Raw genomic sequence first — 17,232 nt, 5'->3', positions numbered from 1 at the left:
ATGCATTTTTTGCGTTTCTCTTTTTTGGCTCATCTTCTTTATTACTGTGGGAAGTGTGGTTTCAGTATTGGAATAAATATGATCATATTTTCAACTATAATCTGTTGGCATTACGTATATTTATATGTTTAGTGGATAAGATATGTTAGGCCCCATTTCAGCTGAGCAACCGATGAGTAAGCAAAAAGAACTGGTCATTAAAATCATTGAAAGGTCTTTGGAAGAGCTTGTATATCATTGAAAGAGCACTGAAATCATTGAAAGATCTTCGGAAGAGCTTGGACATCATTGAAAGATCATTGAAATCTTTGGAAGAGCTTGGACATTATTGAAAGATCATTGAAGTAATTGAAAGGTCTTTGGAAGAGCTTGGACATCACTGAAAATCATTGAAAGATCTTTGGAAGAGTTTGGACATCACTTAAGATGTAAGATGTAAGATGTATTTTATTGGCTTTTCGCAGTTTACATACACTGAATTAAAAGACCAATGTACAGTACGTTAACAATTTTAAACTGCTGTCGGCGTACATATAATCATATTCATATATAAATCGGTACATAAAACACTTTCAAGACAATATTGTTTCTCCAACAAAATTAGCAACATTCGCAAATCATTCGCAAATATGGTGCAGAAAAAATATAACGTTTCTAGTAACTGGTTACTGTACTGAACACTCCCAAGGCAAACACACCGAGATTCAGTAACCATACTGGTTAAGCAGTTTCGTGAGATACGGTATCGGTGAGTTACTGAATCTCAGTGTATTTGCCCTAGGAATGCCCTTAAAAATCATTGAAATCATTAAAATATCTTTGGAAGAGCTTGGACATGAATGAAATATCATTAAAATCATTGAAAGATCTTTGGAAGGGCTTGGACGTCCGGACATCATTGAAAGATCATTGAAATCATTGAAAGATCTTTGGAAGAGCTTGGACATGAATAAAAGATCATTGAAATCATTGGCAGATCTTTGGAAGAGCTTGTATACCATTGAGCATTCATTGAAACCATTGAAATATCACTGGGGGAGCTTGGACATAAATAACAGATCGTTGAGATTAGTCAAAGATCATTGGAAGACCTTGGAGATCGTTCAGCACTCATTAAAAGACCGTTGGAAGACCTTGGAGGTCACTGAGCACTCGTTGAACCCTCTTTGAAAGACATTGTAGATTGTTGAGCATTCATTAGTAGACTGTTGATAGATCGGTCAAATTTTCGGACACTCAACGTTTTCACATTCATTTGGTGAAATTACCACAAATTTCAAATTGACCTTTTTCAATGTGATAGCCTTTAGACTTACCTTGGATCACGACTGTCTTCCTGCAGATTTGTGTGCAGATGTCGGACGAAGGAAACGGCTGGTTCCAGGTTCAGACGGAGACCACCAAGGGTTCCTTCCCAGCCAAGTATCTACTGGCCATATAGACAACACAACTCAATCTTCCAAGTCTTCAACTTCCTCTTACAATCAACGCGTCTTTAGTTTTGTTTTCACCATACAAATATTGATAGAAGTGCGGGAAACCTCTGCTGCAAGCGATAACGACGATCTACTCACTTGTGAGTGCTGCTTTCGGGCGAAGAATACGCGCTTATACTGTTCAAGACTTCCACATTGGACGGATTCGTTGAGAACATGTTTTATAGGAGGCACTGACTGTTGCAATATAAGTCTTCCTCTACACTGTAGCAAAGATAAATGAATAAAATGGACATTTGTACAGTTAAATTGTCGCGGCAACGTCAAGCAACAACGCTAGCCTTCGCATCATGCACGAGAAACATCACTGATCTTCATGAATGTGTTACAGTTCGACTTGTTACATTATTTTATTCTGTGGGACGACGCTTTTCCAGGGCATACCCTTTTGATTGAAGACATCTTCCATAGTTTCTTGTCCAGTTGGGTCCGTTGATATTATCCGCTGAGGTCATAGGGCTGAACCTTCAGAGATCCATGGACTGTCGTGGTTTAACATTCTCATCGGTATCCATGGGTGCCGCCATGTTGGATTTTGTGACGTCATGCTGACGCCATCTTCTTTCCATCCAGTTGGATTTTGATTCTTCACAGAGAAGAGTAATATTATCACGCAAACATATGCTTATGTAGATAATACATGCAAATTGAAAGTTTTTTTAAGGACAACTAGAATTATACACACGATTCATAGGTATATCAATTTGTTCAAAGTATTGTGTGTTGACAATTTTTGATATTCAGGTAATTTTATGGGCATAGGTGGATTACTTTAGGGATTATTTGATCTGATTTCCATAAGCATGCTAAATATTCATCTAACGTTTGAAATATAGAATACCTAAGGAATGGGAAATCTGTAGGGTCTTCACACACTACTGTTCATTGTATTCTTTTCATACATATTTAGTCCACCTTTCAGTGGATAGCATACATTGTGTGTTAACATAACAACCATGTGGTAAATGCACCACGTTCAGCTTCTTTTACGTACAATTTGCTGCAATAAGCCCATTCGTAGATTCGAGTGCGCATGTTTAGTGTCAAAGGTGAAGGCCCCTGAGACGTAAACAAAACCCGTCTGGGCAGTGTTATGCAAATTGTGACAATGTCGAGACGAGAACTGTTTACAAGCCAGGGGGCATTCACCTTTGACACTGCACATGCGCACTCGAATCTATGAATGGGCTTGTCTGGCACAGAGGTCACAGGTTGATTGCTTTGATTCGTTCACAGCTTTGAAGGAATAGAAATGGTACCATTACATCAGTCGGCAAGCATTCATGTCGATTTTGACTTAACTACGCATATTGGCAAGTCTAAGAGTGTCAAAACGAACGAGTTTGAGACACAATATGAGGTACTATGCGCAGCAAGGAAGAAACAAAATATAGATAACTTTATCCGAAATTATTGACTAGAAAAATATAAACATCTGCTGCTTGTTGATGTGAATGAAACAACATAGTGTGTGTCAGAAATGAGGAGACTTCGAATATTTCAGGAGTCGGACTTTCGATATTTCAGGAATATGAGGGGATAATAAACTATGGCTAAACTACCGTGACTCGTGTTGTCGTTAGTAGTTTTAAACTGGTAGTTAAATTTTCTACACTACCTTTATATGTAGTCGGTACAGAACTTTTTTTTCTATTTATACATAAGAACTATTTCATTATATCGACTTATCATAATCGTGTGCCATCGATGCAGTCCGTCTTTACTATGCCACGTTTTTGGCAAACCGAATTTTCAGTGATTCATACCCTTGGAAAGGATATGTTTTTCCTGACATTATTCTGAACAGCTCCATATTATTTAAGTATGAGATGATTATTGGAATTTTTTTCATAAAATCATTGTTAGAAATTAAACTGACCATGACCCCTTCCTTTGGCTTTTTGGTATATTTTAATGGACCGATACGTCGGTGTTTTGAATCAGTACGAGTGAACCGCTGGCCAATGTATCAAGGATTATAGAAAGTGCAAAAGGGCAAGCTTAGTACACAGTAAAACGGATAAGTGGCTGTACACGACCCACATGTACACGTCACCCGGGGTTACCAGGTAATACGTCATCAAGGGAGCACACAAGATAACCAAGATACTTCGACTAACAAAATCTATTTGTCTATGCTAATTGCGACGATAAACTTTTAGCTTAACTGCGTTTCTATGCCATTAGGCTTAAAAGTAACCAAATCATTTCCCTTGAATTTATGAAATACAAAGTCACGTAACAAACAAATTTTGCATAACTTCACAAAGAAATTAACAGAAGACCCGTGTGTAAAGTTGTGACGCAAGAATCTGAAGGACGACAGCCAAGATTTAGGGATAGACTACAAAGTTTGGCAGGAAGGGGGGGGGCGAGTTGTTTTAAACATTACACATACATTGTAGCATGCCCCATGTCTTCATGTAGAGTTTCATTCTGTTTGTCAATATTTTGGAAAACACATTTGTGACAAGATTTCAGTTCAAATTTTACCGTGAATAAATATTTGGGGGAAGTTCTGGGCCCTACGATGCAATGGCACCTCCCATGTCAACAGTTTATTTGACGAACCATGCTGTATAATAAGGTTTTACGGGTGACGCCCAAATTGAAGTGAAAAACATTAAGGTCAGCCATAATCCACAACTTCCTGCAAACCACGTTGGAAGCCAGTCCGGGACGACCCTTCAATCTTCTTAGAAGTAAATGACAAGATAACCCAAGGTAAGCTACTTCCTGAAACTGTTTTTGATAGAAACCTGGTGCTTGTATTGACTTGTTTGACTCTACTGCTTGGGTATTTGTGCGTTTGTTTTGGGTTTTTGGGTGGGGAGTTTTCGTGTACAACAGAGAGTCGAAGTAACAACGGCAAATGATTCAAGTGGTTTTGGCGAGATATCGTTTCTTCTTCATTCTTCAGTATTGCAATTTCAATAGAATACTATATAGCATAGCTACATGTACTTTCGTCCGAAAACGCTAGAAATATAGCAAGGCCATGCAATACTATTGACTAACTGTCGTAGAAAGCACACCTATTCTACACAACGTAATTGGGAGCACACAACACAACATTAACTAAATTTGAAGGCTGAATAGATGTAGCTATGTGACATAACCCCGTAATGTTATTGTACCAGTACTTACTCTAACGACGGAGAAATTCCTCTCTCTGAAACCTAAGTATCCCATGTAAACTACCCGCCAACTGTAAGTCACTAATCACCAAGAGTAATTGACCAAGTGATATGAGTTCCAGCTGTCGTCTCTTGACGTAGGAATATAAGGCTTTACTCAGGAAAACTCGGCGAGCTATTTATGTTTCCGACCCCCTGATGTATTCGAGAATGAAGAAACCAAAGAACGGGATGTTGTTTTGTACAGTTAGGTCATAAAAGAATAAACGTTTCATCGCTTTACATGACCTAATTAACAATACCTGTCTAATTAATTCAAATGCCCCTCCCTTTAACTCAAATTTACGTCCACGTGTATATCACTAAGCTATAGGCTGTGGCGTAAAAAAAAAACAAGTCTGTAAGTAAGAATAAGCTGTAACACTTTGTATAAAATGGATCACATTGTAAAAAAAAAAAGATGCCTAAACTTTCAAAGGGTATTCGGTGGGAAGTGTCATCAGAAAATTGCCCCAATCACAGGCTATATATCAATATTTTATCACAAATCTGTTTTGTATTGGTCTATATTTGGTCATATTAAACTCGCACTGTCGAAACAATGAAATGAAATAAGATCATAATCGGGGACGATTTGGGCTGTTTAAAAGCAGTCTAGAGCAGCTACTACCAGTGAATTCTTTCAATTCAGATGAGATGATAAAGTTCTTATCGCTGGATTCTAGGTTATCGGCCGACCCCTCAGCTGCGAGCCTCCTCATTGGACATTTCAAAGGATTACTGGACCAACCGCGACAGGCTACATTTGTATTTTCATCAAGTGGCTATGTCGGTCACACAGGTTAGTGTCTTTTGTTTTTTCATTGGTTTGTACTTTGCAGTTTGCTGTTATTGTGATTTTCCTTCATGTATGATATCTACATAAATCTGACACAACACCCCACATTTGTCCTAATCATCTATTAGATTTGCTTTACATATATTTTGGGGCGGCTTTTCTCAATTCGCCTCCCCCATGCTTGGAGATTACCTTTTTATACGTCTAAAGAAGGCACAGCCACTGTTATAAAACCTATATAGCTATACACTGAGCTGGATTGGTGGCTTGTTTTCACGATAGTTGGTCATTCTTTCTATTCTTGTATTATGTATACCAATACCACATTTAGACTACCTTCAATTCCTATCTACACTAGAGTGCACCATGTATAATATAACTGTTCTCCCCCAAAGTAATGCTATCTAATTTCTTCCTTAGAGCCCAAGTTCTATACCACATTTACACTTTGTCATAGTCCCAGCGACGTATACAGTACAAAACGCCATCTCTCTTAACCAACCGTTTCCCCCACATGTTAATTGTCATATACCTTCTCCTCTAGAGCACAACAGTGTCTCCCTCCTCAGACTGGACGTGGAAGGTTCATTATGACGGTACGGTGGGGGCGGCTGAGATCGCCGCTATCGCCTGCACTGGCTTCATCCTCCTCAGCTTCCTGGCTACACTCCTGCTGGACGTCCTCCAGGCCAGGAAACAAACACAAGTCAAGAAAGCCAGCGTCATCGCGCCAGGGCCCCGCTGGTACCGAGACGGCTGACTGACATGTTTACGACACAAATTCCCCGCGAACAGACGTTTTGTCCTTTCTGTCCAAACGAGATTTGCTGCTTGTTCAAAATAAGTCAACACATTCCGTCCTACAAATAGATTCAATGACATTCTAGAAGGAGATAACTCTTACTAATACTGTATACAAATGAAAGATTCTTTAGACCTTAGAACCATCTGTTAAACACAACCTGACGATATATTCAGATACCTGTTCGTAAATTAATCCATCAGTATCCACTTGTTTTTATGTACAGTATGTAGTAGACCTTACGAAAGTCGCTGCACTTTTGTTGTGTCAATATAGAGTGTGAATGTTTGCGACATCAAATAATGAACGTTCGACATTCGTACGAGGGAATTTGTCTCCACTTGACCAAATATTGAGCACGTTACAAGAGGCATGACTCCAGTTGCGATCATGTCTGCAAAACTGCGTGATATCGCTTTTATACATGTAGATGGCCATACACTAGACGCGCTATACACATGTAGGAAGCAATATCAGTGAATACATGCAGAATATATATAAGTTTTTTATATGGCAAAATGACTTTTTTTAAACAATACGTTAGTATGATATCCAAGCAGACTTGCGAGGTTAAGTCAATCTTTCTTATGTCTCTTGCTTCTTACATCTGCTTGGAGATGCACAATGCTATACACTATTAGGCTACCACTTCATTTATTACTGATTAACGAAAAGGCACGGTTATAAAGGAAGTTCTTTACGATGTTTATGAAGTCATTGGGAAAGACACTTAGTCGTCGCTTGGAAACACGACTTCAATATTATTGCCACTGGGTTAATCAGTACAGTCAGCTATGTTGACAGTCTACTTCTGGCCCTAGCTGCCATTGAGATGACAAAACTTTCTCCTTCTCGTACAAATATGTTATGCGTATATACAGCCTTTTAGAAATTTGTGTGACCCTTTTGTTTTTTTGTGTGACTTACGCAAACTTAGAGAGAAAACAATGACGCTGGGTTGAGAGTAGCCTGTAGTCAATCCTATTCTAGCTCCAGTTCGCCTCTCTGATCGCATCCAAGCAGAATGTGACTTTCCCGAATTTGATTCTTCAAATTGATACAATTTTTGGCAACCTTGCCAACCAGCTACCAAAGGCACAGATGAACATGCTTACATAATATGCGACTAGCTTCCAACGATGGTCTGGAAAAGGTCGGGAGGCTATGGTTGGCTTTTTATGACAGGGGCTTGAGAGAGAAAATACAAAGCATGTACATACCGAATTTCTCTTCATCCAAAGCGAGAGGTTGAACACATGTACAAACAGCAGTATATGACGTAATCACTTCCCCCACCATAACATCCTTGTAAAACCGCCGGTTTTGTTTGCAGACCGAAGCCCCGAACAATCGCGAGTGGATGTTGCCTAGAATTTATTATACGAAAGAATTAAGGGAAGTTTAGTAAGGGTCAGTTCATTTCAAAACGTGTATGAGATATAGTTCGGGCATATACATAAGGGCTAGATCAAAAGCCTCTTTTTAGGGCTTTCTTTGGGGTCGCGATTTTAAAGATATTTTCAGGACACCCAGAAAGACCAGAAAGCCTTCAGATGAGGATAGCTAGGAAATGGTAGGCGCGGTTAATGTATTATCGCTGTGACGGAAGTGTTATGAATTTTGTTTCAGCTCCTGAATCCGTGAATTATTTATATTCCAGTTAAAGAGACAACCATTAATTATTCACGTCTTTGTCATTTGAAGTTCCATATGCATTGTATGTTTTCCTCAGTCGTCGCCAAAACGAAGGACCATACATGCAACAGAGCCTCCTAGCGGATTCCAACGGAATGTTAAGACGGCCAGAGGTCACCCTATGGAAACCTAGACACGCTGATTAAATGACTACACGTAGAAAAATGCCAGATGGCGAAGACGTTTCAAACCGCTGAGGCATTTTTTCACCTGAGAAATGTTGAAAGGAAGTGACGTCATTTAGGCCCTGAAGGAATCTTAGGGTAGACGGCGTTCGCTTCCGGTTCAAGGCTTCCAGTGTAAACACGCGGTACACAAAGGGTTGTCATTACCCAATTACCTAACCGCTAACCCGAGCAGAGACGACTCACTCAAGAACAGTCGTGGTCTGGAGTAAGTCACGTCGGGAGTGCGACTTTGGGACAAACAGCTATATAATTTATAAACAAGGTAAGCGTCTTAGATATTATTCACAAGTCGAACAGATCTTTGAGCTTTAGAAAGATAATTGGGGAAGCAATTTACACGACAGTTTGTATTTTTGGTTGACATATACAATGTATAGTACGTATATTTGCCGGTGACTAATGCCATATTTAATACCGTCAGGAATTATGATTTTCCTCCCCATGTATATACACGAAATAACGCACACATATCACACGTCTATGTTAGACCAATTGTTCTAACATAGACGTGTGATGTGTGTGCGTTATTTTAATCTAAACTTTAAAGTACCTAACCACGTGAGTATATTCCAATCATCTTATTAAATTAAACGAGCCACGATATGTTGCTTTCAAAGCATGTCTAGACACAACTAGGCACCAAGTCAACAGCATAACTGGAACCTGACTAGATATAACATTAGATACATACATATTATAAAGAGAATTCAGACTCTACAACTGGATAAGAATTCGGAGATTTACGGAAATATATCCGAATTCTTATCCAGTTGTACAGTCTGAATTCTCTTTATATATTGTTTACCTGGATGTCTAACCTTCACAAACGTATCAAGGATCATTGTTACATATTTGATCATATTGTATATAATAATAATATATAATTTCAATGTGAGAATACATTTAATTGATATGACACATTTTATGTGAGTGAAAAATGTGAAGAGAGCATGATATTCAAACGTACACAAATGTTCTACATAATGCTAAAATGGCGACCAAAGTTCCGTTTAATCCTTGGTGGAAGTGACGATCCTCCGGATCAAATATCCATCGCGACTTCCTTTCCCTTATATGGTATGCCCCTCTCAAGAAACAAAGTTTGTGTCAACAGAGGAATTGTTTGAACGAGAATTTTGAACCATAAATTATTCATGTACTGTCCTTTCATACGTCATTTACCCCCATTTCAGGTATCAATCACTTACGCACGCAATGCTGTTACGCCTCTTATAATAACATAATAGGAGTCCACTGAGTATTCTTTGTGACGATTGAAACATACCAGAGGCCATTTTGAGTCCGTAGAATACCTTTAGATCATTTTCAAATACTATTTTACAAGAAAATACGAAGTGTCAGTTGACCTCTGAGTCTGAGGAAAATAACTGGCTTTGATGTTATTGTCATAAGCAGATATGTTGTTTAGTGAAAACAAGTAGATTATGTCACTTTTGCTTTGGATCCTTGATTCGAAGGATTGCTACACTGTATGGTAAACATGGTATTCTGGGCTGTACCATTTTAGTCCGTGTATGGGGTTGATAGTGTCCAGTTTATCACCCTTATTTCAACACCAATCTCCCTTTACGTTTATATCTTTCACTTTCTGACACATTGAAATGATGGCCAAATAGATTAATGCAACATCACTTATGGAATGGTATAACCCGAACACCCTTCTGCGTTTGAAAATGGACATGCCCATATCATGCTGACCTTCAAAAACATTGTGTTTTTTTAATGCTCAGCCCACCAGAGTCTTATAAACGGTATATCATCCATGTTTAACTGACAATTCGTTGATATTATTACAATTCTAACAACCAAGATATCCCCGTTTTCTTTGCCAGAAATCGACGCTATATAACCAGTTTATGACCAGTTGTCCTTATTGTATGATCTCCGATCTATTCAAAGGTGAGGTTGACTATTAACGTTAATTGCTTGATCTTTTGTTGATGCCCTTTTCTGTGAAGCTTATAATTCTATACATAGTTCAAAGAAAGAGCGATCTTACGTGTAGAGTTGCGTTGTGTTGTGCTGTGTCTTAAGTTAGAATCTAGAAGGTATCTATTAGCAACGAGAATAAACGAGAGTAATTATTGTATAGTCTTTAATATTTTTGCTCTGGCTTAACAAGTTACAGAGTTATTTGCAAATAGTTGAAAGCGCGTAGATATAAGGATGATCAAGGTGATTTGTGTGAAAATGCCACTGAATATTTGGGGTTAAATGTTTTGCCATTTCTAAATCCCTCTGCCGCTCTAGATCTGGTCTACTATTCTATCGTTACTATTATTGTTTATTTCCTGCCGGCATGCCCTGAGCCACACGCCCCATCCCCCCCCCCCCCCCGCACAGCGCATGTTCTTATATTGTTCCCCATTTTCCAACAGACCGCTCAATCATATATTACAGGAGACTTACCCGGTGTCTACTGGTATAACGTTAGTGGTCCTGCTAACACCACGAGTAAGCTTCAACATGGCAAACGATACAACACTGGTACGTACACTACTTTTTGTCCACTCCTTAGATAGAAGAAATGTTTTCTGAAACACGTTTTAACTGTAAGTATTTCAATCTAAGAAATATTTTCATACATTTTCATACCTTCTATATTCATACTTGACTGACAAAATGATGCAATCTTGACACTCATAATCAGAATCGGAGCATATGCCCTGTATATTTCCTCTCATCTATTGTCCCAATTTTGTTTTCAGTTATGATCATCTACATAATTTTTTCATCATATGCATGTGATCTATGTTGTGGAAGTCTACATACATTTTCATTACAGCTATTTTACAAGAATATGAGAGTGCTTTTTCCCATCGGTGCCTTACATTTTACAGGCATTCAACGCCACAACTGCGATACAGACGACACCGTTACCCATGACAACGTCATCAATATCAGCTGTCACTGACATGGCGGACAGTATCGGACCGCTAGATGTCGCTGCTATCGCGTGCGGCCTTTTCATCTTCATAAGCCTGTGTGTTGTGACGGCCCTGTCCATGAAAAGAAGGAAGAAGGCTGCTAAGAAGGCGCGTTTTCTGGCGGCGTCACAGGCAAAGATGAGGGAAGAGTCAACCGTACAAATAGCGGGAAGCACGGACACACTTTCGAGTGTATATACCGTTGAAGAGAGCGGAAAGTAATAGAGTTTGAGTGTACAGCACATTTAGTTGTTTATTATTTGTTGTATTTATTGGTTCAGCATGTAATTACGATGTACATGCCAGGGTTGCCCAACTACCCGGAGACTATTTCTAAGGGCAAACCCTGGTTCTTTCTAATAGTTCGTTAGAATATAATCTCCAAGCAGATGAAATGACCCGGCTCATTCTCAGTGCTTTACGCATGTTTTTGCAAAATATGGAAATAAGAAATCCTGAAATGTTTATGGTAGTGACATTTACTCACACTATTCAGCACATTTCCGTAATAACGTCATACTTTGAGCATTTGAAAACTGTGCAAAAACGTGTCATGCGATGACTGCCTTAGTTTCGTGAGCCTACAAAAACCCTGCCGACGATTTTCAGTGAGTTCTCACGTCACAACGACGTCGTATTTTTGCATGATGGACGTCGCTATACATTGTGATAGTGTTGTTTTAACTAATCATGTATTGAAATGACTAAATAAATTGACTTTCAAAATCCTATTTTTGGGCCCTAATATTGCTTGGGTTTCCTTTAAGTTAATACTAGAAAAGAGCAAGAACACTGTGTATGAGCCTGATCCTTACATCTGCTTGGAGATTAGTTAAAATGCACAAAGGACAGGATTGTGGGTTAAATTCAAAAACATTTATTTGTATAAAAAAATCCTTGGCAATTAAAATCACGAAGGAGAAAATTACGTAATCGACTGAAAACAAAGAAAGGCAAATGCCTAAAGAGTACACGTATTTAAGAAAAAAAGTTTATTTTGTACAAAAACACAGTGCAATGAATGTCTATATGTAGTATTTACATGTGCAACATACCATATGGATATGTCGTTTGATATCTTAAGAATATGTGCAGACTACAATACAGAACGCTATGTACAGATGTACAGATCTAAGTTTTCATCTCTACGCACAGATTTGGTTGTCACAAAGATATCAACTTTAACTCTTGTAACTATCAATATCTGTTCTTATACAGCATTGGAGTATATATAACCATAAGACGTTATTTACAGTATCTTTGTCCCGAAACATACCGATGAAGGTTTAACTTTGTGAAAGAAATGTCAGATAGCGACCTCTATTGAGATTAAGCAAAATTGCATATCAAAGATATTTCAAGAGGAGTTATTTTTGAAGCAATGACTGTACACGTCAGGTCTCAAGGCTTTCAACTGTCTTAGGGCCCTGTCACACTTGTGCGTATATTCAAGTGCGCGTGTGTTGCGTATTAACGCTTTTCGGTTTAAGTAAGGTTTGAGGAGGAAAGGTTGTTTTCTACTTTGACCCGCCGTTGTGCAGCCTAGTGATCGAACCTAAGAAATCACTTATTCGGCTGCAAACTTAACCTCAACCCAAAACATGTTAATACGCAACTCATGCGGACTTGTATATACGCACATGTGTGACAGGGGATTTATACATGTAACGTTAAAGATGTTGTTGTTTCCGCTCCTCCTCTTGCTGACTAAAGACTGTATGCCGTTCTAACGTCCTTGACTTCGCCTAAGTATCCCAGGCTTCAGAATGACGTTGCTGGATTGATATCTCTGTAGACAACATTACAGATGTCAAACACGTTGAATTTTCTTGTCCAACCAAGAGAGCTTTAAAACGTACTTAATCAAAGCTTTATAGCATGCAGAAATAAATACTTTTGACTGGCATGCAGGAAGTATACCATACACAAGCACAGTCTAAAGGTGAGAAGTTATTTTGAGTTTTCTCCGTGCATCTTTAAGTTTCTTGCCTCTCCCTCTCTCACCTTTGTTGCAAGGGTATGCCGTTTTCCCCATCTCCCCGGAAACCCATATTCTCGTTCCCATCCACGGGGGCAGTCTTATTTTTGTCGGTCTTTCCCTTCTCTTCCTTGCGCCCACAGACGGCTTCAAGAACGAAAGACATGACAAGGACAACCAGCAGGAGAGACCCGCAGGCGATCGCGATGATGTCCAGCGTCCCAATCCTTCCTGTCACCACAGCCATGTCCACCTGGAGAAATATATCACAACATATAACATCTACTAACATAATTCCACCAGGGTACATAATTCCGTCACCCTGAAAATATACGACCAAACAGATCTCCAACCCAACGTCCCCCAGTATAATGCACTCATGTATATCTAAACTGTGCATACCTCGAGGATGCTGCACTGCACTCTTAAACCCACTGTTTTTCAAAGTGGCGAATTTACGTAAACCGGCGGATTAATGTTAATGGGGGTTATACATGCAGTTCTTTAAGGCTCAGCACCAGAGGGCGTTGCCAAAAAAGCAAGCACTGACGCTTTATACATCCGTGTCCATTCGAAGATTTTAGCGTTGAGGTTTTAGGAGCTAGCTTGGCTAACCTACTTTATCTTGCATAGATACCTTAAACGACCAACGGGCTTTTAATACAAACTCGGTCTCTAAGCCTATATACTTCAGCCTAAGTTGTTTATTTGTTTAAGTTTGGAGGCGGGGCCGGGTGTGTGTTTTGTTTTGTCTAAACTAGACTAAGCTGAATGTTAAACTTTTGTAAGCCCGAGTCAAGTCGCTCTTTGCTTAAAACCTGTGCTACCAGAAACAGTGAGAGTAGAGGGAACAAAGATTGAGCTAGGTAAAGGGAACATGTCACGATCGTTTTCCCTGCCCTAACACGAAGACAGGTATTAAAAGAGTTACGGCGCGGGTCACTTGTAAGGTATGCGGCTCGCGGGTGAATAGCCTGTATTTGCGCTACGGTTGCGGCCTCACAATGCGGCTTTGTCCCTTACGTGTACCTTGACACGCGTTGGTACTAAAATGTCGTTCTGTAAGCGTTCTATAGCTTCATACTACATTTTAGACTGAACTCTGGCTAGTTAGGTACTTACTGCTGTCTGTATTTGTATATTTCACAAGGCAAAGGGACAGATCTTGGCGCTGAAAACAACCATCCTCAAAACCGTATCCTATATGTAAAGAGATCCGCTACACTAACTACAACGAATCAATCGTAACGTTAGGAGTTAGAAATGTTGTTTGGTGGTAGGTCACATTATATTCTTCATATGTACAGTATCTGTCACTACTAGAAGTTTATGAAATACATTAGTCAGAAATTATGGAAAGCTAAGCACATATCTGTGGTATGTTAACGCTGAGCTATAGATTTACGGCATACATGCTAGTAGGTAGATATGCTCGGAGCAGCAAATGTCACATAGGTAAACCGTTATGTCGTTTTAAACGCCAAACAATCAAGCAATTCCTTCAAACTGGCTCTGGTTTGGTTAAGATAAGTTCCATTCAAGGTGAAGGATTAAAGAAGAACGATTTTTGCTGGTTTCTACTAAAAGAGAAGGGAAAAGAAGCAAGCGCTACCAAACAATCCAACGATAAACTAGACTACATTTCAGGCATGAGATTCAAATGTTAAGTTAAGATTTAAACTTACTGTTGACGACATGATTTCGTTGGTGCTTCTGTCACTTCTTCAAAATAATCTGGCCTTTTTTGATAGCCGTAGCAGATGTTTCTATCCTTTGGGTCTACTCCTATCTCAACGTATGACGAAGTCACCATCCGTACAAAAGTAAAGGGCGAGTTCAACTATGACTTTAGGCGGGAGGTTTGTATTTTGATAAGACGTTGTGACACCGATATCTGTGTGTGCTGAACTCGGGTGATTTTACAGTCATGATTCCAGGCTTGTTGTTGTAAAAAAGGTTCACGAGAACGAAAAAGGGATGTTTAATTGCCCCGGATAGATATACAAGCACCCCCACGAAGAAATAGTTTGTTCCTGACGTCACATAATCCACCCAACCCCAGTGAGATAGGTTACCTGGTACCTAGGCGACCTGACATAACAATAAAGCCCTCTTTACAACTTGGTTGAACATGACACCTCGGTCAACATTACCACAAAGAACCGGTTCCAAATGTGGTAAATGAGCAGGCCAAAGCGGAGGGAGGCACCGAGTGATACGTGCAGGGTGGAAGGATTTGTAATGTGTTGGCTGAGTGTCCAAGTGTGCGTGTGTGTATGTGTCTGTGTGTGTGAGAGAGAGAGGGAGAGAGAGAGAGTGAGAGAGAGAGAGTGAGAGAGAGAGTGAGAGAGAGTGAGAGAGAGAGAGAGAGAGAGAGAGTGAGAGAGAGAGAGAGAGAGATAGTGAGTGAGGGTGAGAGAGAGAGAGAGAGAGAGAGTGTGTGCATGTGTGTGCGGGGAGGGCGTGGGGGTGGATTGCTCTCTTTGAAGGTAGGTAAAGCGGCCGACCTCAGACTGAGGACGAAAATATATCGCTACCTACCGAACCTATTTTGCGTTGCACACGTACACCCGGTCACCCCTACTCTTCTCGACAAAGTGTGTTAGGTTCTTTTAAGTGCAGAAGTTTGACGCTTGGGGTTAACGCCTGACGATGGGCCACCAGCTTGACGACACCATCCGAAATGACAAATGCAGTTCCTTACAGCATGTCTGAGCTGGGGCCGACCCTAGGGTCGAGACCTGGGCTAGCCATGCTCGCCTCCGATGTGGGGCTTCGCCAGCTATATGCAGGGTCGGTATTGTACACAAAAAGTGAATGACTGATTGACACTTAAGTCAATCTGACTGATTTTATGGATGGCATCCGCACGCGTATCAATTTTCGCCAGTTTTCAGAAAGAAAAAAGGGAAAAGGGAATTTAGGTCCGTTTGTTACGCAGTCTTCTGGAAAGGGACAAAGTAACGCAATCATCTCATTAAGGTATTGTCTAGATGTCTAAGGGTGGCTGAGGAATTTTGGGATGTTTTTGAAAAAAAAACTTTCTTAAGCTTTATAAACCTTTATCAACCTTAATTGTTTCAGGCACTACCTTATAGCAAGGTGATGATTTATGCAAATTAGTATGTTGTCATGATTACGTCATCAAGATTTATAAGGCCACGCCCCTTTTTTTAGAAAAAAAGGTCTCCTTGGCCTGTGCTTCGATGTTCATCAATATAACTTTGCAGGAATGTACATGATAGTAATACTAAAAGAATGATGCGTGGCAACGCGAATATTTTGAAATATCGATTTTTGGCGATTTTTGTGTTGTTATCAAAATGTACCCCAAAACGAACGATCACACAATCGTTTTGTTTCAGCAAAGCATAACGGCGCAACGACCTTTATTACTTTATTAGTCATAAGCTACATCATATGATTAGTCTCAATATCAGCAGGAAGCATGGTTCTGCGCAACTCTTGTACAATAACAACTCCTAATACGGCAATAGCATTCCTTCCCACAGCCCTAAGTGCATAAACATTACACTAAGGAGTTATTAGTCTGGTGAATAAATACAGTGTAAGTACAGACTCCACCGCAGCCGGCGGTGTCAAAGCTTGTGACGTACCGACAATCTTCGTTAAAACGGAGGTTAGAAGTACTCAGCTGGCCCGCTGATGCCCACAGATCAACCGACGAGGTACATAAACTGCAGGTAAGTGACAAATAGTTACTTGAATAAAAAGTTCAGATACGAGTAGACAGAATGCATGCAAGAGGTATGTATGATACGAAGGAGAACGCAGCCATGTTGTTCTTGCTTCTCTTGGCAGCTGCCTGTGCAGCTTCAAATGGCCCGGGTTTCCCTCTGTGTAAGACAGCTGGATGGGAAGAGTGTGTGCCTGTCACAGACAGGGCTGGGGTTCCGTTCGCTCGTGCGCCTTATGGTGACCATGCATGTGTCACGTGCGAGGTCCGGAATGAGAGTGTTGTCTCTGGAAGTCCGGATCCTTTTTCCCTTCTGCCTAGGGTCAATGCTGTTGCAATAAGAGGATATCCTTTCCATGTCCTGTCGGCAAAGACCCTGGCACCGCTCGACGATCTTGTGATCAATTTGGCTTTGATAGATGCGAAGATCACTGATGTGAAGAACAACACATT

General features: G+C 40.1%; 1 protein-coding gene across 15 annotated transcripts in view; it reads left to right on the top strand.

Moving 5' to 3' along the window:
• The window catches only part of LOC136446610 (uncharacterized), a 102,630-nt gene extending 99,572 nt beyond the window's left edge, over positions 1-3,058 (top strand). For all 15 annotated transcript variants that reach the window (XM_066445075.1, XM_066445064.1, XM_066445072.1 and 12 more), the window contains one exon: positions 1,343-3,058. In XM_066445075.1, coding sequence (XP_066301172.1) covers positions 1,343-1,441 — 99 coding nt within the window. In that variant the 3' untranslated portion in view covers positions 1,442-3,058. The remainder of the gene's footprint in view (positions 1-1,342) is intronic.
• The last annotated feature ends 14,174 nt before the right edge of the window (positions 3,059-17,232 follow it).

Source organism: Branchiostoma lanceolatum, chromosome 12 (assembly GCF_035083965.1).
Source record: "Branchiostoma lanceolatum isolate klBraLanc5 chromosome 12, klBraLanc5.hap2, whole genome shotgun sequence".
In the NCBI taxonomy this organism is placed as follows: domain Eukaryota; kingdom Metazoa; phylum Chordata; class Leptocardii; order Amphioxiformes; family Branchiostomatidae; genus Branchiostoma; species Branchiostoma lanceolatum.
The sequence above is the reverse complement of the archived record's forward strand: the minus strand, read 5'-3'. Positions and strand labels throughout refer to the sequence as shown.